This window comes from Bos grunniens, chromosome 17, assembly GCF_055505025.1.
Source record: "Bos grunniens cultivar Pamir isolate PY7600 chromosome 17, Bosgru_T2T1.0, whole genome shotgun sequence".
Lineage (NCBI taxonomy): Eukaryota > Metazoa > Chordata > Mammalia > Artiodactyla > Bovidae > Bos > Bos grunniens.
In genome coordinates this window covers 56,537,251-56,561,979 of record NC_141181.1, presented here as the reverse complement: position 1 = coordinate 56,561,979, position 24,729 = coordinate 56,537,251, and the positions used below count along the sequence as shown (strand labels likewise).

At 48.4% G+C, this 24,729-nt stretch overlaps 1 protein-coding gene across 1 annotated transcript; it reads left to right on the top strand.

The window, feature by feature from the left end:
* The first annotated feature begins 11,256 nt into the window (after window positions 1-11,256).
* On the top strand, window positions 11,257-24,445 carry HSPB8 (heat shock protein family B (small) member 8). Its single transcript, XM_086347908.1, has 3 exons — window positions 11,257-11,989; window positions 17,868-17,931; window positions 23,448-24,445. The coding sequence occupies exons 1-3, from the start codon at window positions 11,623-11,625 to the stop codon at window positions 23,605-23,607; spliced, it is 591 nt and encodes a 196-aa protein (XP_086204034.1). The 5' UTR covers window positions 11,257-11,622; the 3' UTR covers window positions 23,608-24,445.
* Window positions 24,446-24,729: the final 284 nt, after the last annotated feature.

Below are 24,729 nucleotides of genomic sequence, written 5' to 3'. Positions count from 1 at the left end.
TCTACTATGAAGCCAGGGTTGAGAAGCTCTGAGTCATATGGCACCTAAAATGTCACCTGCCAACCAGATCTGACATCCTGAGCGTGGTACGAGTTCTCATCACAGGAACGGAGAACACAGGCCACAATGCTCACTCTTGTAGAGGACCTGCTCTGTGCCAGGCATGATGCCAAGCACTTCACAGGCATCAACACAAATGACTTATGTGATTTCATCTTTACATCCTTATGAGGTGTGTACTATTTTAGGCCAATTTTACAGATGCTGAAACTGAGGCACAGTCAGGCAATCTCGAATCACATGGCTAGTAAGTGGCACACGCTGGATGCTAGGATAAGGGTGAGTTCAAAGGGACACCTAAAACAGCCTTGGAGATTCAAGGAAGGCATCCCAAAGAAACTGACATCTGGGCTAAAGCCTGGGAAGTGAGTGGAGTTGACCAGGCCAGAAAAGGGGCCCAAGAGAGAGGAGGAAGGGGCTGGGATGGCAGACAGGAGCAAGTGCCTGGATGCGGGAGCGGGCCGAGGAGTGACCTCACCTGCCTAAAGTCTGGCTCTGTCCCCGCCTACCCTTGCATTCCTTCCATAGTGCTATTACTATCTGTAACAAGTGTGTTTACTTGTTTACATGATCGCCATCCATCTCCAAGAGGTCAGAAGCCTTGTCTACCTCATTCATCCCCCTCTCCTGTATGCCCCGCAGGGAGTGCCAGGCCGACCCCTGGCTGGCTGCCACATAGTCGAATCTGCTTGGGGTTGCCAGCTCTGTGCCTTACCCTTCCAATTCCCATGCATTTTTAAGCTGATTAATTTTTACTTCGTGTGGGGGGAGAGGTGGATGGGGAATGTGGCTAGGTGGACAAAAGCAGCGACATGTCCCACACAGGGATCTCTTGTGCACATGCTGTCCCCACTAGGGGCTGTTTCCCTCCCTGAACAAGGGGAGGCAGCATGGGGTGTGAGGCGGACAGATGTGGGCACCTACTATTCACCCAGCACTGTGTGAGCCTCTGGGGTATAAGTCCTGGGATGGAATAAATGGTATATTTTTAAAAGGCAGTGGTTGAGAGTGAGGACTTGGGAGTCAGAAAGACCTAGATTTGAGCTTGACTCCGCTACTTCCTAGCTGTGTGTTTCTGTGTAAGCGACTTAACCTCTCTGAGTGTCAGGTTCATCACGTTTCCAATGGGGACAATGAAAGTGTCGGTATCATAAAGGTGCCATGGAGATGCATAGAGGTGATGCATGTAAGCACTTAGCCCAGGGCTTGATTGAGTCAGTGTCACTGTTATTGATTCTAAAAACGTTGGGGGTTGGGGGCAGGCTAGCCGAGTTGCCTAGATACCCTCACAATAAGTTTGCAGGAGGGTTCTGGGTCACCTTGGCAAAAGCTCAAACAGCCTCTCTTCTCACCTTTCATCATCTCGAACACCAAATTCTCAAGAGAGGCGCTCCCAGCTGCTGCCCTCCATAAATATCTCCTCCACCTAGAAGAATGCAGAGTCTCCTAAGAACGTGGCGATCTCCCCACATGTATCCCTACCCTGACATTTCATCAACATTGTATACCAGAGTAGTTCTCACATCCATCCACGAGTAGAAAGACACGGGGCACCGTTCAAGCATCTGTACCCAGAGCAACAGAAGTTTCCACTCCTCTGAATCCTGCCTCTAAACCTTCTATAATTATACCAACCTGTGGCCAGGTGACTCAAGGCAGTTTTTCTTTTTACCTTTTTTTCTCTTGCCAATAAAACTTGTCCAGTGCTTTCTCAAGGTGGAACACTGGGTCCCTTTAACAATCTACTCTGGAATCTAAAACCAAAATAAACAATAGCAACCATATTAAATACATTCACATTGCCAAATGGAGTGGGGTTGGAATGAGTGTACACACACACACACACACACACACACAGGATGTTTTCTCCTTGGCGTCTCTCTCACCTCAAATCATATCTCTGAATTAAGTAATCTTAACCTGAGGGAATCCATGACCTCCTGGGCTTGGCTTCAGAGAGTCTGAATCATTTGACATCCCACGCAAAGTTTTTATGTATGATAATATCAGCATTTTGGTGCAGAGAATGACATATTTCCCACCAGTTTTCAAAAGGAATCCAACTTTAAATCTTTAGGAATCTTCTGCCAAATCTATCTTTACTCTCTCAAGATGTGGCAGAGTTTCTAGGTGTCCCCTATGGCCCTTTGATCCTCAGCAATAACCCCCCATCCCAATTTTTAACTGGGTTCATGGCTACCCAGAATAAACACTGCATTTCCCATCCTCCCTTGCAATTAGGGTGGCCATGTGGTTAATTTGGCCAAGGAGAAAAGGCAGCATTTTTGTATGGTAACCTCCGGAAGTTTCTATAGAAGAGATATTTTGTGTGCTTTTTCCTTCTTTCTCATCCCTTCCTTCTTGCTGCTGGAATGTGGACGTGAGGGCTGGAACTCAGGTGGCTCCCTGGTCCATGAGATGGCTTTGGAAATGGAGCCCATAAAGAAGGGCCAGCAAGACGGAAAGGTGTCAGTAGCGAGATGGAAAGGTGGTGTCAGTCTCTAAGGACTTTGTGGAGCAGCAACATCAAGGCAGATCAGACAGAATGTCTCTGGAATTTAATATTAGGAAGAATTAAACCTCTCTGTTCTTTCAGCCACGGTTGCTTTGATTCTCTTGTTCTCAGCTATAGTTCATTGTAACTCATGCTGCTGCTGCTGCTAAGTTGCTTCAGTCGTGTCCGATGCTTCACAACCCCAAGGACTGCAGCCCACCAGGCTCCTCCATCCAAGGGATTTTCCAGGCAAGAATACTGGATTGGGTTGCCGTTGCCTTCTCCCATTGTAACTCATATTCAAGGTGAAACTAAGCCAGTCCTGAGAAGGAGGTATCTTGTTAATATATCTCCTTGTCCACCTCTGTACATCCTCCCCAGTGATGCCAATCTTTCTCCCCATCCCAGCACAAACCGTGAGAACCCTCTTGGGCTGAGTCCTCCTAAGAGCTGTCATTCCCAGACCTAAAAAAAAAACTGTTTCCAAAGCAGCTGCCTGGTGTCATGGTCACCAACTAGTCAGACCAGCTCTTGCTCTCACCTCGGAGATACATGGGGAAAAAGCCCTCGAGATTATAGACTTTCCAGTTCTCCCCCCAAAATTTCAGAGTCTGCTAAATGTTTGATAATGGCACTCGGCACAAGTGTCCCAAACTAGGAGGAATAGATACCACTTTCCCAGCCAGGTCTCTCCATACAGGAGATAGAATGACTTACCCTCAGATTGACACTAGCACCAATAAAGTTCTTTTGAAGCAATACTAACAACCACAAAAGGATAGAATTTAGAAAACTATTCATCAGAATAGGCCAGGATGTCAGGACTGGTAAAGGTTGACCTTCATCTCAATCCCAAAGAAGGGCAGTGCTAAAGAATGTTCCAAGTAGCAGGCAGTTGCACTCACTTCCCATGCTAGTACAATTATGCTCAAAATCCTTCACGCTAGGCTTCAGCAGTACTTGAATCAAGAAATTTCAGATGTACAAGCTGGGTTTAGAAAAGACAGAGGAACCAGTGATCAAACTGCCAACATTCGTTGCATCATAGAGAAAGCAAGAGAATTCCAGGAAAACATCTACTTCTGCTTCATTGACTACATGAAAGCTTTTGACTGTGTGGATCACCACAGACAATGAAAAATTCTTAAAGAGATGGGAATACCAGACCATCTTACCTATCTCCTGAGAAACCTTTATGTGGGTCAAGAAGCAATAGTTAGAATCTTACACAGAACAGCTGACTGGTTCCAAATTGGGAAAGGAGTACCACAAGGCCATATACTGTCACCCTGTTTATTTAACTTCTATGTAGAGGACATCATGCGAAATGCCAGACTGGATAAGTCACCAGCTGTAATCAAGATTGCCAGGAGAAACATCAACAGTCTCAGATATGCAGATGATACCACTCTAATGGCAGAAAGCTAAGAGGAACTAAAGAGCCTCTTGATGAGAGTGAAAGAGGTTTAAAAAGCTAGCTTAAAACTAAACATGAAAAAAACTAATGTCATGGCGTCCAGTCCCATCAATTTATGGAAGATAGAAGGGGGAAAAGTGGAAGCAGGGACACATTTTTTCTTCTCCGGCTCCAAAATCACTGTGGATGGTGACAACAATTGCTTCTTGGAAGGAAAGCTATGACAAACCTAGTCAGTGTATTAAAAAGCAAAGATGTCACTTTGCCGACAAAGGTCTGTATAATAAAAGCTATGATTTTTACAGTAGTCATATGTACAGCTGTGAGAGTTGGACTATAAGGAAGGCTGAGCACTGAAGAATTGATTCTTTCGAACTATGGTGCTGGAGAAGAGTCTTGAGAGTCCCTTGGACTGAAAGGAGATCAAACAAGTCAGTCCTAAGGGAAATCAGCCCTGAATATTCACTGGGAGGACTGATGCCGAAGACGAAGCAATAGTGAGGGACAGGCAGGCCTGGTGTGCTGCACCCATGGGTTCACAAGCAGTCAGACACGACTTAGCGACTGAACAATAACCGCAATGCAGTACTAACAGAGAACTCCCAAATTTCACAGTCGTACAGAACATAACTTTATTTCTCATCCAATAGGGAGATGCCCCTCAGTATGAGTTGGTGCCCAAGTGCTAAGGAAGGAGGAATCACCTAAAGGTCCTGTCTTCATGAAGCCAGGACCTCCCTGGGGTAAATTATAGTAAATGCTTTGATGCTTTGAACTGGAATTGACAGACGTTACTTCTGCTCACAACTCATTGACCACAGCTAGTCACATGGGCAAGCACGGTGGTGTCATTGCTACCTACCAACTGCCTGGAATTTTACTGAATCCCAACGATGTGCCAAGTTCTGTTTTATATGCCAAGGACAGATCCCTAAATGACAAAAGTCCCCACACTCAGCCCTCATGAAGTTTTCGTTCTAACAGAAGAGGCAGATAAAAACAATAATAATAGAGTGGTGAGATGTCACCGCCAGTTAGTAGCCAGGGCTATGAAGAAAAAGAAACCAGCTGATGTGAGAGAACACGATAGGAGAAGGTTTGTTTGAGTGAGTGACATTTAAGTAGAGACACCAGTGAAGTGAGAAACCAGAAGTGCAGAGATCTGGGGAGAAGTGTCATAGGCGGTGAAGGTCCTTGGAGGGAAATACATATGACTCTTTTGTCCCAAGGGCAGAAAGAAAGCCACTGGAACTTCAGCTCAGGGGTGAATGGGAGCAGGAAATCAGATCAGAAACATATCCAACAGCCTTTACTTCCTCCGTAAAATTTTTCAGCATCTAAAATTGTTTAAATTGTTGATTTGATTGTGTGCTTGTTGATAGATGTGAGAGCAGAGACTTCTGCCTTACTCATTGCTTTCTCTACTCCCTAGGCTAGTGCTGTGTGCATAAGAACTTAATAAATACATAGTGAATGAATCAATGAGTAAATGAATGAACTGAGTCTCTTCACTCCCCTCATCTGCTCATCCTCACATGTCATTGGATGGCACCACCATCCACCCAGTTGCCCAGATCGAAAAACTGGGCAATGCAGTTGATGCAAGCCTCTCCTCCCCTCCCATCCAATCATGTGCTCAAAATGCTTCTCTTTACTATATTAAGGATTGTGTTCACCTTTGCCTCTCCTCAGCCAATAACCTAGCCCAGGCTGTTTTCTTCCCCAGATTCTGCAGCAATTTTCTTTGCTGGCCTCCCTGGAGTCTTGCCCCATACTATACTCTCTATAAGCAGCTGCTGATTTTTCTAGAACTCACATCTCATCACATCACCTTCCCTCTCCAAACAGGTCAGTGGATCTTCAAAGTACTCAGGGGACTTCCCTGGCAGTGCAGTGGTTAAGATTCAAAGCTTCCACTTCAGGGGGCACAGTTCAGTCCCTGGTTGGGAAACGAAGATCCCACGTGCCTCGAGGTGCAGCCCAAAACAAAATTTAAAAAACAAAGTGCTCAGGACAAAGTCTAACTCCTTGGTAGGGTCTACAAGGCCCTACATAATCTGGCCCATACCCACTTCCCCAACCATGTCCCCCTCATAATCTGTGCAAACAATAACCCTGTGATATAGGTAATATTATCATCCCTGTTTTACAGCTGGCAAGACAGAGGTTCAGAGAGGCTAAGACACTTGCCCAGAGCAGCACAGCTAACAGGATTCAAATCAGGGTCTGATGTATACCAAGATGGCTTATCCCAGGCAGCCTCCAGGCTCCCAAATATAAGTGTGTTCTGGTGTCATTCTACTTAGAAGGTCTGGAAGGACTGTCAGAAAGTTCTAGAGAGGAAGGTCCAGTGAGGAGAAGGTGGAGGGCGGGGTGGGCCGTGACCTGCAGGTCAGCTGTGGTCTCTCGGATCTGGCTGGGTTTGGAGAGCTGGTGCTCTGGCTGGGCACACAGTGGGTGCCAGCTGGCCCGGCTCACTGGGCAGTTGAAGGTACAGGCTTAGAAACCAGTCAGCATAGATCTGACTCTGTGCCTTAGACGTTTCAACATAAAACAGGGTTAACAATATCCTGCCTAGTAGGGTTGTTATGAGGATGAAAAGAGAGAAGATATACCAGGCATTTAGCAAAGCTTGGCACTTAACATGTCTTGAATAATGGTGGGATCATTACTGTTTTGTTATTCTGATTGTTGTTATTCACAGAATGATGAAGTGATTAGGAGCACAGGCTCTGGAGCCAACTTTCCTGGATTTTGAATATCAGCTCTGCCATGGAGTAGCTCTGTGAACCTGAAGGGTTATTTAACCTCTCTGTGCCCCATCTGTAGTATCATCTGAGAATGGAGATAATGACACTGACTTTGGAGCAATTTGGCTGAGGATTAAATAAGTTGATACATAAAGCACAACTGGTACAAAATGTTACATTTTGCTATTTATACTGTTATTAGGATTATTATAATTACTTTTAGAGGTGGTTAGAAGAAGCAGTGGGAGAAGGCAATGGCACCCCACTCCAGTACTCTTGCCTGGAAAATCCCATGGATGGAGGCGCCTGGAAGGCTGCAGTCCATGGGGTCGCTAAGAGTCAGACACGACTGAGCGACTTCACTTTCACTTTTCACTTTCATGCATTGGAGAAGGAAATGGCAACCCACTCCAGTGTTCTTGCCTGGAGAATCCCAGGGATGGGGGAGCCGCTGTCCATGGGGTTGCACAGAGTCGGACACAACTGGAGTGACTTAGCAGCAGCAGCAGAGGAAGCAGTATGGAGAGAATTTTGGAGTCTATGGTAGGAGGAAGCTAGAGCTTAATAAAGAAGCATTACCGACATGGGAGGAGGACATGGACTGGTTTAGGGAGAGACCATGTGGGTTGTTTGTTATTTTATTTATTAATCATGTGTTTGTGTGGGTAGAAGACAGAGCACTGATCTTGAAGTGCAGACACACCTGGGTTCAGAACCCAGAGGCTGGTGGCCTCGGACAAGTCACATCATGCCTTAAGCCTCAGTTTCCTCATCTGTAAAATGGGGGTGATGATAGTGCAAACCTCGGGGTGGGAGGGCTGTTGGTTCCTGGCACCTTCTAAGTACTCAGGGAATTTCAGTTAATATTCCAACACTGTCACTGTGTATAGAGTCTATCACATGTAAGCAAGGCAGTTCAGACACAATAGATGATGTTATAAGACATCATCTACTGGGCCAAGATCTCCTTTTCCCCCTAATGCACTAGGTATCCTTCTAGGCACAGGGGATGCTGCTGGGAACATGATACCCAAGGGTCCTGCCTTAAGGAGCTGAAGATGCTGGGAATTCCATTTCTGTCATTGACAGAGGAGCTGAGAAAAGGAAGGAAAAAAGACATGATCGTACTTGCTCCCTATTTTTTTGGGAATGAGCTGGCTCTGGGGGTGTCCAAGAGAGGGAATGCAGAGCTGGGTCTTCCTGGACCTGGAGGCTGAGTGAATGTAAGGGGTGCCAGAATCTCCCTCCACACCCAGAACAAGAGTCCCCTGGAGTTGTAGATGAAACTTTAGGCATAAATGACATCCAGAAAGCCATGACTCAGAGGGATTCACAGAACAACCCCCTTCAGCTCCCACAGCACCCCCTCCCCCATCGTGGCTGGACCTGAAGGCGAAGGGGCAAAGCCTGGGGAGGGAGGAACTTGGGTTTCTCACTGCGGTGGAAAGAAAAAAAGCACAGAATCAGGCAGATGACAAGCCTGGGTCTTCATCTGGCACTACCTGTGCAACTTCGGGCTGCCGTTTCTCCTCCCAGGGCCCCACTTTCCATAGTGCAGAGTGATGTCACCCTCCCCCCGGGAAGTCTGTTTGAGGCTTAATTGTGGCCCTTCCCATGTGAAAGCTCCAAGAAGATGGCAGCCAAGAGAACCCTTGTTCCAGGACTTGGGGTCTCACATCGCCCCCTCCCCAGCCCCACCAGGGTCTTGCCTTCCCCAAGAGCCAGCCTGGAGGCCCCATCCCCGCCCTAGCCTCTCCCGGAGCTGACCCCATATTTTCACCTGCCTGCTGACAGCACACGGGGCTTGCTGACTACTTTCCATGTGTGTTTGCTGACTCCTCTCCAGGGTGCCCGTCAGCAGGGCCAGCAGCTGCCTCCCTGCGCAGCTTCCCAAAGCAGAAGGCTGGCCTGAGCCACAAATACAGCAAGCCTCCAACAGGGAACGGGGCAGAAGGCATGTAGGAAGGTCACCAAGACAGGGCCTGGGCAACATTGTCCCATTCTGGTAACTACCGTAGACTCTCACGTCCCACTGGCTCAAGTTCCAATCCTCACTCAGCTGTGTGGTCCAGGACAGGTGGCTTCACCTCTCTGAACCCTGGAGATTCATTGAGGTGTTGAACAAAGTGCTGGGCACAGGGCCTAGGACATAGTGCTCAATAAATGTGAGCAGTGACCATGACTGCAAGAGGCAGTAGAGCAGAGGAGTCAGGAGCCAAACTTCTGCCACTTCAATGGATATGCAGACACGAGGAAGACACATGTCCTCACGATGTGCCCCAGTTTCCCCATCCGTTCAATGGGGTAATAAAAGTGCCTTCCCTGCGGAGTTGTAGGATTAGCCGAGCTAATATACATAAAGTGCTTAGAACAAAACCTGGCACGTAGAAAAGTGTTAGTTGCTCAGACATATCTGCCTCTTTGTGACCCCACGTACTGTAGCCCACCAGGCTCCTCTGTCCTTGGAATTCTCCAGGCAAGAGTACTGGCGTGGGTTGCCATTTCCTTCTCCAGGGGATCTTCCTGACCCGGGTCTCCCGCATTGCAGGCAGATTCTTTACTATCTGAGCCACCAGTGAAGCCCCGTAGAAGTGCCAGATAAATGGTAATGATTGCCATTGCTATTTCCTAGCTGCACCTCGACCCTTCCCTCCTGCGGGCCTGGAAGCTGCAATCATCCTTGAGAAGGTAGATGAGGTCCTTGAGTGCGTGTCCCCTCCTACTCCCCAGGCTTTGTGGAAGGGAAGTCTGGGAGGAAAGAGAAGCAGAGTCTTCTAGAACACACCCATCAGCTGACAGATAGACAAGAAACAGAGCCCCATCCCCACAGAAACACACACGCCTGAGCCCACCCACTCCAGCCCACACACAGAACTCACTCCCTCGGGATGCTGCCACCCCCACCCTGGCTCGGAAACCTCTCCAACCCCCATCCAAGTTGAAGACAGGGCCAGCCTTCTTCTGCGTGTCATGCAGTGATTCTCCCCATCCTGGCTCCACACCCAGCCAGCCTCGCCCCGCTGTAATTACAGAGAGAGCTGAAGCCTCTCTGCCCGGTGTGACGTCAGCCTGAAGCTTCCAGCTCGATGATCTCACCCTAGTCACTTGGGATGAGGGTGCCGCCGTCTCCCTCTCGGCCAAGGAGGAAGGCAGCGGTGTCTGGGTCGGTCAGCTCAGCACAGACTTGCAGGTTCTTACCCAGGCCCCACCCCCTGCCCCAGCAGCGTGCCCAGGCTCTGTTTCCTCTGTTCCCTCACCTGCAGAATGGGCATGGTGACAGTGCCCGTGGTGCCTTTGTGAGAGTTTAGGGCCACAATGTCTGCCACTGCGCCCCCGTGGCAGGTGCACCAGCTACAGCAAACGATGAGGATGTTGTCATCCTCCATACGAGTATTTTTAGCAAACTACCTCATGTGCGCCCTTCTTAATACCGAACTGCTTTCTCAACCAATGACTCACTGAATTCCTTAACCCCCCACCCCACCCCACGAAGAAGGCGGAACCCATACCCCAAGCCCACAGAGGGGTCAATGGCAAGCCCCAGACTGCACACCTGCTGGGCACAGATCAAAGACAAACCCAAGCTCTAGGGGCGCTAAGGTCAAAGGATAATTTACAAATTCATTCTCTGAGCTACATGGGAGGGGCAGAAGAACCTAGCAAACAGGCCCTCTCTGGGCTTGGAAAATCAGACCAGAAACCCTGCCTGAATACAGCACCTTTGATAACTGTCATGCTTAACTGTCCTCACCATAAGAGAAGCTGCCATTGGGTACCACTCCCCATGGCAGCTTCCTCATCTGTAAAATGGAGATCAGCGTGGTACCCTCACCTCAAGGGATTGATGATGAAGATAAAGCCGGTTAATGTGTGTAAAGCATTTAGAACAGAGCCTGGCACCTAGCAAGCATTATGTAATTGAGAGTCAACATTGAAAATATACAAGTGATGGTTTGCTACATGTTTTAAGGAGGATGACACATCCGTCAGGAGGCTACTGTTACATCCACTTTCCAGGTGGGAAAGCAGATAGTTCAGAGCCACCTGCGGAAGAATGTTATTCCCCTCAGAAGGCAAGCACTGAGAGCCTGAGGATGCTAAAGGCTTGAAAGAGGGGATGGCAACCCAGGGCCATCTGCCTTCAAATCCACTGGGCTCCGGAGTCTCTCTCCTCCCCTTCCGCGGGTCCCCAGGGAGGAGGACGGACGCAGCAGGCTCTGAGGAAGGTATTTCCAGAGGGTGACCTGAGCCCTCACCCAGGCAGGGTTATTAATAGCCGGGCCATAGTGCCCCGCTAGGGGCGGGCGGGCTCCGGGGGAGAGAGCGGCAGAGAGGGCGGGGCTGAGCCGAGCTGGGGGAGGAGAGTCCGGAGAAGCGGAGAAGGCCCCTCCCAGCCCCCTGGGAGCCCAGCTGTCCCCCTCAGCAGATTCTCTGGGGCTGGTTCATCACCTCCGAATACTCCTGTGACAGGAGGCGTTTACAAAACCCGCCTCCAGCCCCAAGAAGCAATAAATAGAAGGCGCCCAGCCCACGAGAAGCAAGGAGAAGTTTCTAGGCCTGCGTCCCCGGGTTTATTAAGCTCTCGGCTTCACTCAGTGGCTCTGGCTGGGAGCCTGGACCGCTTGGGAGGACAGTGGCGGCTGGCTGATCTCCGGCGAGGCTGTGTGGAGAGGGGTCCTTGAGAATTCTGCTGGACCAACCGGAGGTCGCCTTCGTGGCTGGAGTGTCTTTGGGGGCTCGGACCCCAGCCAAGTGTGTGCCTCTGTCCCTGGCAGTGGATGGTTCTGAATCTGAAGAATAAGCTTGGAAGGCCAGAGCACCCACCTCACCTTGCTGTGTGACCTTGGGCAGGTGGCTCCCTCTCTCTGAGCCTCTGTTTCCCCTTCAGCTCAGCAGCCATCATGGCTGACGGTCAGATGCCCTTCCCCTGCCACTACACGAGCCGCCGGCGCCGGGACCCCTTCAGGGACTCGCCCCTGTCCTCCCGCCTGCTGGACGATGGCTTTGGCATGGACCCCTTCCCCGACGACTTGACTGCCTCTTGGCCTGACTGGGCCCTGCCTCGACTCTCCTCCGCCTGGCCGGGGACCCTGAGGTCGGGCATGGTGCCCCGGGGGCCCACTGCCATGACCAGATTTGGGGTGCCTGCTGAGGGCAGGAGCCCCCCACCATTCCCCGGGGAGCCCTGGAAAGTGTGTGTCAACGTGCACAGCTTTAAGCCGGAGGAGCTGATGGTAAAGACCAAGGACGGATACGTGGAGGTGTCTGGTGAGTGGGGGAGGACAAGAAGGAGAGAATGGGGGTTGGGGGTGGGGAGGGCCCAGCTGCAAAGAGCCAGGAGGACGCTCCCTTAGAGGGGACACTATGACAGCATGACACAGGTGACTTCAGGGCTCAGGAATGCAACCCGTAAAGTTATCTTTACAGAAAAGCCCCTCTCTTCCAGCTCCCAGGAGAAATTTTAACCTTTGGGTGCAGCATCAACTAGCTAACAGGCAGGGAAATGGAAACCACACTGCCTGTTTTAACAGAATTTAATGTAAAGAATAATAGATATAGGGGTAGAAAAACAAAGAAGAAGCGGGGTTCATGCACCCCAACATCAAGACACAGTCCAGGAGGGGGTGTCTGTAACTAGCTCAGATTTCAAGGGAAACACCTTCCCCTTGTCCCACATGAGGATACTGAGGCATAATCGCGGTTACAAAGCTATGACGCGGTAACGTTGACTGAGCGCTTACTGTCTACCAGGCACCATGCTCAGCGCTTTACAAGTGGCAGCTCAGTGAACAGAAGCAGAAGAGTCAGGTCTTGTCTGTCTCTTCTTTTTACAGATGAGGAAACTGAAGTGCAGAGAGGTTAAGTCAGGAATTGGGAGGTCAGAAGCGAATTGATACGTTGAGCACCTACTAGGTGCCAAGGGCTACAGCTTTTCTATTGCTGCTCTCAACTAGTCCCATTGTACTGCTGAGGAAGCTGAGCCCAGGCGGGGACTTGTCCAAGGACACGCCTGAGTCAGCAGCCGGCAGAGTCCGGGCCTGCCCACATCCCATTCTGGAAGAGGGAATGTTCGGGGGAACAGGAAAGAGATGGACACTTAGTCCCTGTGAAGCAGAGCAGCGGGGAAAAGCTTTCTGTCTCTTCCCTCCCAATTAACATTCTATTAAAAAGCAGGTTCCTGGCAAGCTCGACCAGCCAGAAAATCAATAAAAGCCATTGCAAACAGGCTGGGTAGAGACAAGCCCCAGCAGAGCAGCCTTCGGGGGCGGGGTGGGGCGGGGGTGGGGGGAGGGGGAGTTTCAAAGGCTCGGGAGGGTGTGGTGGGTTAGGAGGCACACTGGAGCCTTATGCTGGTGGAGGAGGGCAGTCAAGGCTTCCTGAGTTGGCTGAGGAGCCAGACATCTGAAACCACTTCTCTGTGCTTTGTTTCCTTATCTGGAAATTGGGGTTCAAATGGCTGTACCGCCTGAGGACTGTTGTCTTAAAAGAGACAACACAGGTCAAGTGCGTACAAAAAACGACGTGTATAAAGTGCGTACACAATGCCTAAAACACAAGGGATCTGTACTGTTGCTGTTGTTGATGTTATTAAAATGCTGGGCACAAAGTAAGGCCCCAATTCATATGCACATACATAATGAATGCTTGCTAGATGCTCCCTGAGACCTGGGCTCAAATCCCGCCACCACTGTTTATACTTTCTGGGTGGATATGCACAAGAAAGTCTTTTCACTGGTCTGAGCCTCAGTTTACCCATCTAAAGAATGGGGGTAAATAATATCCAACTAGCAAGGCTGTAGGGAAGATGAAATATGCACAGTCTATGATAATAAATGCAGAGTGTCTGTAAGATGGAGCTGAAAATGTCTGCCTGGTACTCTGCAAACAAGGTAGTTATTATCACTGCTCCTCCTGTCTTTGTTTTAATTAGGGTTTCAGAGGCTTCCTGGGTGGAGGGTCTCCCATACCCTGTGGCCCCTCCAGGAGACCTTTGTCCAACCTGGAGGACTTTTTCTCTCATTTTCCTTTCTAGATAGGGTCTGGGAGTTCCAGGCTGCAATCCCAGCTGAGTACCTTACTAATCCAAGAGGCTCCGAGTAGTCACAGAGCCTCAGCTTCCACATCTGTAAAATGGGGTCATTGGGGGCTTAAATAAGACAAAAACAAGACAATGCCTTTTTAGGTTGAAAATGCTTCACAGCTGTGCACTTAGCAACTTTGACTTGACAGAATGCCAATGGCCTGAGAGTACATACAGAGATTCTTATAATAGGGATTTTAAAAATCAAATTGACATCCTGGGCTCCATTTAAAAAGCAGTTTTCAAGGAATGTGGGGAGTCAGACCAGTCTCCCCTCCTACCTCACTTAATGACACACCCATTCCTCCTGAAACTCTTCATGCAGGGCACTGTGCTAAAGGCTGACATGTTTTGGCTTACTGATTCCTCACATGGACTTCTGAGAAAATACGCATAGATTTGATACACCCACTTTACAGTTGAGGAAACTGAGGCCCAGACACAGTCACCTGAGATCATCTGCTTCTCCATAACAAGGTCGGAAATTCAAAGTCAAGCCTGCTTAGACAGTTCAGAATCAGGATGACAGGATCTGCTTCTAGAGTGGTCTGGGGCAAACCCTACCACCTCTTGGGCCTCACATGTACCCTTGGTTTTATAAGGAGTTGGACTAGATCAGTATTTGCCAAATGGCATGTTTTAAGATATCACTAGGAATCTAATAAATTGGGGGAGGGGTTCCAGGATTTTCAAAGGTACCATATGAAGCAAAATTACAAACGGGTCTCCTTACTGCAGGACTTATCAGAGCCTTGAATTTGCTAATATAGTTTATGAATCTCTGAAAGGCGGCCCTGTCTTACCCAACCACATATGAGTGTCTAGGTCCAGGGAAATGTTTGGAAATTGCTAGACTAAATGATTTCCATCATGCTTCACACACACCCCTCCCCCACCCCACAGTCACCAGCCAAAAAATGTTCTCTTCATGGGTCACTGGGCCAGGCTCTGATGGAGGAAGGAACTGGAAAGCCCCTAGGCCTTATTCCATCCCTTTTCCTTAATCCCAGGGCCTCTGCCTTCCCTGGAAACAGCACCTCCTTTCTTCAGCTGGGCCAGTGGCTTTCCCTGAAGTGCTGATGCCGCCCCTTGGCACCTACATCTCTCAGTGGCTGTGAGGGGCCTCTGGCTTCCCTGGCCTCTAGATGAGTTCTTTTTTATTTTTTAAAGACTCATAATAATTGCTTTTTTTTTTTTTTTCTATTTACAAAAAAATGTTCTATGGTAGAAAATGTAGATAGGAAAGCAAAATTAAAAAGTTAAAAATCAGTCATAGTACTTAAGCTGCCCCAATAAATAGATATTCAAATAACATGCAACTTGAGCTTCAACTGGAGCCTCTTAGCAGCACTCTCTTTCTACAGGTTAACTCCCTCCTCCAGCCCCCCTTCATGCAGCTGCCTTTGCTCAAAGATCCTCTCCCCAACCCCAGTATTTCAGAGCATAGACAGAGACATTTTGTTTCTGAGGACCAGTTCTTTCCTCAAATATCAAAATAAGCCAGAAGCATCCCCCTTTTACAACTTTTGAAGCAATTCTGTGACTCACTCTCACTGGCTCCTCACAGTAGCCAATAATTAGAAAGTTGTCACCACCACTGGAGAAAAGAAGAAACTGAGGTTCAGAGAAGAGGAGCAAAGTACTAGGAGAGGTCAGAGCAGACTCAAACCCTAACCTGCATCCCTGCCTTGGAGTCTTTGCTCCAGCACTTCCAAGCTGTGTGACCTTGGGCACATCACTTAACCTCTCTGAACTTCCCTTTCCCCATCCACAAAATGGTAATGCTTTCTAAGGTTTTTGTGAAAGATTAAGAGTTGATATCAGTAAGGTGCTTAGAACAGTGGTAGACACCAAGAAAGTGCGATATAAAGAGTTTGCTATTATTATTTTTACCATCGTCATCATTGTCGTTTATTACTGCCAGGATATTAAGTATGCAAAAGGGCTGAGTCAGAGGCACTGGCCTGTCCCCAGGGAAAGCAGGTCTCTGGAGGCCCAGGCTTTGGGGAGTGGACCAGGGGATAGACAGTGTTCCTTTGGCCACAGGCCTGTATCAGAACTGGGCAGCTGGTGGTCACGGACTTGGCAGGTCAGAATAAACTCTCCAAGCTCCAAGCAGCAGCACATTCGCAGAAGAGTATGTTCTAGTTAGGCAGACGCTCATGTTTAAAAATGAATTCCTATAAATGTTCCCCTTTCTGCCCAGCTAGTGGGAGACTACATTGATGTAGTCTTTCCTGAGGGAAATTCAGCGACATACAGAGCAAGCCTTCAAAATTCTAGAACATGAAATTTATCCTAGGAAGTCATCAGGCTGGGTGTGACAATCTAGCTATAGGTATGTTCAGCACAGTGAGGTTCTTTCCAACGTCAAAAACCCTCTCAGTACCCCAAAGCCAGGGATTGGCTGAATGAATTTATATTTCCCTGCAGCCATTAAAAGTCATGTTGTTGGCAAATATATATCTATTGCTGATTCATCTTGATGTTTGGCAGAAACCAACACAATTCTGTAAAGCATTTATCCTTCAATTAAAAAATAAATTAATTTTTTAAAAAGTCATGTTGTTGACAAATAGTTGCTGTAATATGGAAAAATGATTATAATGGGTCAACAAGAGAGAAAAACAAGTTCCGGACATAACATACAATATGATTTTTGATAAAATAGATGATATACATCTGTATTATATAACATGTATGCATTTCTCAGTAACAGGGAAATCTGGAACATATACAAAAATGTAGTTTTCTTGGGGTGATGCAGTTATGGAGGGTTTTGATTGTCTTTTCTTTCTACATTTTCAAACATACACATGCATTATCTTATAATCAGAAAAAGTTATTAATAAAGGAATAATGAATAATAAAAAGGTAATGAATAATGTAATCACCTATAAATTATCAGCTTAAAATCTTGACTGCAGTAAGACATTGTATTACACAAGGTTATTTACAGTCTAGATTCCAAAGCCCCTCAGAAGGGTGTCCCTGGGTAAATGAGCATTCTCGGCCCTGCAGTGTGGCCCCACAAATGAGGAGTTAATAATAATAGGAGCCTAATGACTCTGCTGGGCTCTAGTCCGCATTGTTTAGAAATTAGAGACACTGTCTCCCTTAAAAACAGAACAAAAACCAAAGACCCAAGAGTGGGGAGGGGCCAAAGGGTTCAGAATTTGTTACATAAATTGCAACATGACAGCCAGTCTGCACCTAAGCCCTCTTGTAATTTCATATTTTACTTCCTAAGGGAAGAGAAAAAGCCCTTGTCTTCCAGGAGGAGGAGGGGGCAGGTGGAATTTCATATCCATGTTGCTTCATGTGTCATTTCTCAGGGAAGCACCCTTTGGGTGTTTTCTACTTTGTTTTTGGAGATGGATGCCTTATTATTTCCAGGCAATTCTTTCAGGACTAGGTACAGATAATGGGGCTCAAAGAACTAACTGGAAGCTGGAACAGGCACAGGGGCAGCGGACCTCAGTCCTTGGCTTGGTTTCCAAGAGTTGGTTCTGAGGCCTGGGCTGCCACACAATTGCTGGGTGAGCTTGGACCCAGCCCCAGGCCTGAGTTTTCACATCAGTAACTGAGGGAGAAAAAAAGCCCATTCTCAGAGCTGGGAAAGGGCTCTGTCCGTTATAAAGCCCGGGGGGCTGGCAAACTAGCCTGACTTGTATCCTCTCGCTCATTTTGGGATGTTGGCCTCAAGGATCTCCTGGCTGGTTAGGAGCAAAGGGTGAGATGTGAGACTTAGAAGGTGCAGTGCAGGGTCTTAGAAGACAGGACGCCATTCCTGTGATTTCCTGGGTCTTAACTCCTAATCATCTACAAGTCACGGTCAAGGCCTCCTGACCTACCCGTTGTCATACTGCATCTTCACAGCAGCCTGGGAGGTGGTTTCAAGAGGGTCCACTTAGCAGAGGAGGGACCACAGGCTCAGACAACTGGAGCCTCTAGACCGAGCCCCGGGCCACACAGGAGGCCAGGGCAGCATCCCCATCTGAGCCGAATCCTGAATGATGCCCATGGGACGCAGATGCTGACTTGTGACTTTCCTCTCCCTTCCAGGTAAACACGAAGAAAAGCAGCAAGAGGGGGGCATCGTCTCCAAGAACTTCACAAAGAAAATCCAGTAAGTAACCTGGAAGTTGGATTTCAGGGGAGGATTGGAGTGGGGGCGGCATGCCTGGGACCCGTCTTGGGCATCTCTCCTTCAAGAGACCCGCCCCAGGGCAGGGGATTGAACCCCGTGAGAAGTTAAACAAACCTACAGTGGGTTCCCAGAAAGGGGGATGCCAGTTCATCTTCTCAGTGCCCTGTGAGGTGGGATCAACAATCTCGTTTTGTAGATGAAGAATTCAAGAATAGGAGAGGCAAGACGACTCGTCCACAATTCCATGAAAATCGGGGTACTCACCCACCCACGTGATATCATGCCTCCAGATTCCTAATAGAACCTTTCAAGGGTTGCTTGTTCCAGGTCTCCCATGGCCTTCCCTAGGGCACCTGTAAGAATTAGGCTGGAAAGTGTCCTGCTATCTTCGACCTAGAAGGGCTCTGAGGCTGAGAGATTGGGAGAAAAGAAGGGCCAGTTTTGCCAAGGGGAGTGAGAAGGGCTGAGACTGGGGGATTATGCGAGTAGCAGGAAGGCCACCACCAGGCTGAGCCAAAGAATCAAAGACAGACGGAGGCCCTGATGGCAATACCTGTAGGGAGAAAAGTCTCACAGCGATGTGCCAGTGGCCGGCTGCTTCACAGACACCTCGTCCCCCTAAATGGCACCCCACCCCTCTGTGCACTTCTGGCTCTAAAGTCTCTTCTAGTCCTGTTTCACCTTTGAAGCAAAGGTATGCAGTGGGGGAGACAGTACCCTCCTTGTATTATGGGGAAACTAAATCCCCCAGAGGTGAAACCATACACCTTTCAGGGTCCTGAAAATGAGCATTCATAACAGCCCCAAACAGACCCTTGAACTCTTGAGTTCACCATGTTCAGTTCTTGAGCAAGGAATGCCCTTTCCTCATTCATAAAAGGAAGGGATACTGAGCCTTGTGGAGATACCCACAAAGGAAATGAGATCACAGCTCGCGGTGGGCACACAGCAGGTCCCCATAAGTGTCGGTTTGTTTTTACTACTGTTGTTATTGAATCTTAACCCTTCCCCTCATCCCAGCAAAGCTGTCCTGTGTCTGGACAGATGGCACAGGCTAAATTCTGAGGCTGCTTTTAGCTTTAAGCTTCCGCAATCCTGTCTCTCCCACCATGTGCCCATTCCTAACCCACCAGGCGCCTCTGGAGTACTCAAAAGCCTGCAGACACTTCCTGATAAGGCAAACACCAAACTTTTTCTCCCTGGCTGGCCTGCCATCACCAAGACCCACACCTTCCCCTAGTACCACAGCCAGATCAGACGTTGCTGAGAGGGGAGAGATGGGGAGAGAGGAGAGAGATGGGAGGGGAGCGAGAGGGCTGATGTTTCTTTTAAGAGACTGAAATAAGGTCTCAGTACGGAGTCACAGGCAGGTCAAAGCTGTGAAAGGGACTGAGCCAGAAAGAAGTCAGCAAATTCATCATCTCTAAAGACAGCCGTTTTCATGGATCTCACCATCTCTGAGGCCTCTGGGAAAAAACAGCTTGCTGCGAGTTACTTGACCAGATAGAAATGCCTAAAGCTGCCGGAAGCAGAGCCACTACTCAAATGGGGCTCCGCAGCTGAGCTAGGCTATTTCTACAGTATTGAACTAATCATGGCCGGGACCACCCTCCCCCAAGAGGCTCTCCTCGGTCACTTGACCATCCTGATGCAGTTCGCAAACCCTCCAAACCTCCCCACGTTCCAACAACCACGTTCCAACAACCAAAGAGCCCCCGGGACCCTCCTCCATCACCATGGCATGGATCCATCCATTCCAGTTGGTCAATGTCCAGCTGTACCAGTCATTAAATATTTTGAATCTCGCTTCTGGGTGTAGGGAGTCCTGGCGCCACGACTGAGTGGGTGACTTGGAGCGACGTGCTAAACTGTTCTGGGCTTCTGTCCCAACTTCCCTTAGGATGGGGAGTGAGAGAATGTGCCCAGCCCATGGGGACTAATCTACTAGAGACTCAGCAAGACTGGAATCACACAAGAGCAGCTGGGAGTCCTGAGACCTCCCGGCACTGCCCTGACTCCATCACCAAGCAGCAGGACTGGGGTTTGGGACAGCCCCAGCCCCCTCTCAGAGGTCTCATTGCCTCTCCCAGGAAATACTCCAGTCATTAGAGTTTAGGGAAGCTCCTTAAACCCAGCTGAGGCCTTTGGAGATTTCATCCCAGACACGATGCTCCAGCCGTCTGCCTTGCCCACAGCTAGGGATTCTTCCCAACACACACATCCCCTTGGGAAAGACCCCGTTTTGACTGGATGAGGGAGAGACTGGAATTTGCAAGTCTGGTCCAGTGCAGGGCAAAGACTGGAGACAGGGGCTTTTCCACACCTCCCTGGAGTGAAAGATCAGGGAATGCAAGAAGTCATCGACAGAGGATGCCCAGAACCAAAGCAGACTGTAGTGTCTTAGCTCCACAGCTTCCCTGGAATCTGATCTGCCATTTGCAGCCCCCTGTGGTGTGTCAGGAGAAGGCAGTGGCACCCCACTCCAGTACTGTTGCCTGGAAAATCCCATGGGTGGAGGAGCCTGATAGGCTGCAGTCCATGGGGTCGCTAAGAGTCGGACACGGCTGAGCGACTTCACTTTCACTTTCCACTTTCATGCATTGGAGAAGGAAATGGCAACCCACTCCAGTGTTCTTGCCTGGAGAATCCCAGGGACGGGGGAGCCTGGTGGGCTGCCATCTATGGGGTCGCACAGAGTCGGACACGACTGAAGCAACTTAGCAGCAGCAGCAGTGGTGTGTCTAGAGCCAGGTTAAGAGATGTAGAGGCTTGGGAGTTCCCTGGTGGTGCAGTGGTTAAGATTCTGTGCTTCCAATGCAAGGGGTGTGGGTTCAATCCCTGATTGGGAAACTAAGATCCCACATGCTACAGCTAGTAAATAAATAAATAAGCATCTGATGCAAGCTCTGAGGATCATAAAAAAAAAAAAGTTTCTTCATTGAAAACTCATTCCATAGACAGGACACAAGACAATGGTGCCCTTTTTTTTTTTTTTTTTTTTTTTTTTTTAAGATGCAGAGGTTTAATTTTATGCTGTCTTTAAAAGAATCCTGCAGAGTCGCTATTGGGCTTCCCAGGTAGTGCTAGTGGCAAAGAACCCCCCTGCCAATTCAGAAGACGTAAGAGACACAAGTTCGATCTCCGGGTTGGGAAGATTCCCCTGGAGGAGGGAATGGCAAACCACTCCAGTATTCTTGCCTAGAGAATCCCATGGACAGAGGAGCCTGGCCAGCTATAGTCCATAGGATCACAAAGAGTCGGACAGAACCGAAGCCACTTAGCACAGCACGCAGAGAGCTGGTATTTTTAAGCTCATCTCGTGGATTAGAAAACTGAGGCTCAAAGGTTGACAGGACTCAGGTAAGGTCACGTGGCCGTAACAAGCAGGTCTGGGATTGCACACGGGTCTCCCCATCTTCAAAGCCCACGGACTTCCTACTTGGTTGTGCCATCTCTTCGCTTCTGTCGTGTCCGACTCTTTGCAACCCTGTGGACTGTAGCCCACCAGGCTCCTCTGTCCATGGGATGCTTCAGGCAGGAATCCTGGAGTGAGTTGCCATGCCCTCCTCCAGGGGATCTTCCTGACCCAGGGATCTATTCCCTGCATCTCTTATGTCTCCTGCATTGGCAGGCAGGTTCTTTACCACTAGCGCCACCTGGGAAGCCCTCCTACTTGGCTGGATAGGAGAGACCAAATGAGTCATTCACAAACCATCTTCAATTATTTTTTTGCCTTCTGTGCTTATGTCCCTATACTATTATTTGCTTGTGATTTTTTTTTTCTTTTCAATCAACCCACTTTTGATAAAGTTCAGTTCTCATCAGTCAAACATTCACTCACTCAAGAAGGCAATTGTGAAATAAACCCAAAGCAAAATGTGGTTAAATTCTGACCAGACAGTGTTGCCTGCCTGAGGGCCTAAGTCATAGATCCGCTCTTTCTTTGTTGAAAGAGAGAAAATATCAAGAGATAGTAGAAGCTGAGGTGTTACAGCCATGTTAAAGCTCTGTGTTAACAGAGCTGAGACTTTCCCTTAGTTGTAAATGAAAGGATTTAGTTTCTTTAGGTTCAATCACCATAGATCTTCCCACCGGTTTCGTTGAACCTCAGTCCCTTTTGCAAGAGGACCCAGGAGGGATAGCTCTCCCACCAAGTGGGTTCAACATAGAGGCCACCTGGTAAGAGCCCTTGAATGAGTCTGTTCCCATACTGGGGCCTAAGTTTCCCCATGCGTACTATGGGAACATTGTCCTGGATAGCTGACATCCTTTTGGCCGCTGACATTTCACGGGTCAGTGATGATGCTAAAATAGTCACAGCTATCAAGATGCCCACTTGTACATCTGATGCCTACGATGACAGTGTGGTAGCTGATGCCTATTGAGCACTTCCTATATGCCAGGCACTGTGCTAAGCCCTTTGCTTTCATCATCCTACATAATTCTCACACCACCCTAAAAGATAGGTGCTGTTTTAAACCACCTGTGGTCAGAGAGGTGAGGTCACTAACCCAAGATCACACAGTCAGGAAGAGGTGTGATTTGAGCTCCAGTCTGCCTGCCTGTGGAGTCCTTCTTATGGACCATGGCTGCCCTGTCATATGTCCCAGATGCCCTAGGGGTCGGTGTGCAAAGGGTTAAACAGAGTCAGCCCATCCTCCAGCCGAGAGTGGTGGTGATCTGGTTGCTAAGTCATGTCTGACTCTTGTGACCCCATGGACTGTAGCCTGCCAGGCTCCTCTGTCCATGGGATTCTCCAGGCAAGACTATTGGAGTGGGTTGCCATTAGGGAGGTCCAAACTTTTGGCCTTGTCTCTACTTCAGAAGTTTGGCTTGGCAGTTGCCCAGGTTCCCCTTCTCTCCCACCCTTCCCTGCAGGCTCCTTGTTAATCAGGAATCTCCTTGGTAGATGCAGTTCATGTGGCTACCGGTGGCTGTTCACAGCATAAAACCTCCCCAGCCCCTCCAGGAAGGGTCCTGCCCATGACCGGCATGGGCTCACTTTACTGCCTGGTTCTTTCATCAAGACCCCTGCGTTTACAACAGGTGGAATCAGCCTAGACCGGTGGAAAGATCTGGGTGATTGAACCTCCTGGCTTTCCCTACCATGGACTTTTTTCAAAAGTCTGGTGCCTGGGAGAGGAGGCAGAGTGTCATGATCAGCTGCCTGATCTCTTGAGTTTGGAGACCAGGATTCCAATTCTCTTCCCATGTGCTACTTGCCAGCTGTGTTACCTTGGGCAAATCAGTTCACCTCTCTGATCTCAATCACCTCATCTATGTATTAGGGATAGTAATGGAATTGCCTGGTGGGATTATTATTTTTATAACAATAATGATTATGATTATTAAATTTATTATTTTGATAATAATAATAAAAATAATTATGTTTGATAATAATCCCACCAGGCAATATCAAAAATATTTTCTTTCAAATGAATGAAAGAGTGTCTGGCTGTATTAAAAATAATAAATGAATCTTCTACTTTCCCTAGGCTTCCTGCAGAGGTGGATCCTGTGACAGTGTTTGCCTCCCTTTCCCCAGAAGGCCTGCTGATCATCGAAGCTCCCCAGGTTCCCCCTTACTCACCGTTTGGAGAGAGCAGTTTCAACAATGAGCTTCCTCAGGACGGCCAGGAAGTCACTTGTACCTGAGACCCCAGTCTTGGCCCTTCCTTGTTCCCGCCCCAACCCCTGGGCTTCTCTGATTCCAGGATACATTACTATAGCTGAACTCATAGATTTAGTGTGGCTAAAATGTTGGGGGTCAGGGTGGATTGACCAGATTCCCTGGATAGTGTTAGTAGTAGGTTTTTCTGCAAGATGGCGCAATTGACAGGTCATGCTCCATTGCATTAGGCCAAAATGCTGGGAGTTTTCCCTTCTTTACCTTTTCTATCATGATGAAAATGTTGCACATTTTACAGTTGCAAAACAAATAAAAGGGGACATAACATTTCACTTTGTATCTTATCTTGCAGCTAATGCAAGAGTTGCTTTTCTCTGGGGACCGGGATTCCCATTCTGGGCTCCCAATGTCCAACCTGCCCCTTGGTTTGGTTGATGGAGCCCTCGTAGCTCACCCCACAGTGTTTCTGCAGCCCTGGTTTACAAAGGGTTATAGACAGGTCTTATATCCCCATATGGGATTTATCCTGCAACCACATGAAAACAGACAGTGCCGTGTGCCCTCCACCCAGGCATTTATAGCATGTTCCCAAGCTGGCACTCCCCAAGGACTTTAGAAGTCCTTTAGTTTATTATCTGGTTAAAGTCCCCCCTTTCTTGTGTCTCCTATGTCCAAGTCGGGATTTTTACAGAGGGGGCTGTCTCCAGACAGCTCCACCAGGAACCAAGCAAAGGCCAAATAGTCTGGCAGGCAGGCTAGTGGTGTTGTGTATATGGGTGGGACGTGCGTGTCATTGTTATTTGAATTGTGCTGTTGTTTAGGGAAAATAACAGTAAACAATAATAAAAGGAACTGATGTTATTAGCCTTGTGTGTTGTTTTGATGGGAACTAAATGCTGTACCACTTAGATATGCAACATCAGTTAGGGGTACTTGTGGTTGCAAATAATAATGCTCAATGCACTGTGGCTTAAATGATATAAATAACTTTACAGGAAGTTTAGATATGAGTGATTTCAGAATTACTTTTTCAGCTGTTATGCCACCAAGAACCCAGAGTCTTTCTATCATTTTTCTCTACCATTTCTGATGAGTCTACAAGTTCTATCCTCATGTTTGCAAAAAAGGCTGCAGCAGCTCCAAGCATC

What these genes read in the sequence shown, in the direction of transcription:
- HSPB8 (XM_086347908.1), top strand. Translation starts at nt 11,623, where the DNA reads ATGGCTGACGGTCAGATGCCCTTCCCCTGCCACTACACGAGCCGCCGG. An exon ending in CGGATACGTGGAGGTGTCTG is followed by an intron (nt 11,990 to 17,867) that starts GTGAGTGGGGGA and finishes TCTCCCTTCCAG; the next exon opens with GTAAACACGAAGAAAAGCAG. An exon ending in AACTTCACAAAGAAAATCCA is followed by an intron (nt 17,932 to 23,447) that starts GTAAGTAACCTG and finishes TACTTTCCCTAG; the next exon opens with GCTTCCTGCAGAGGTGGATC.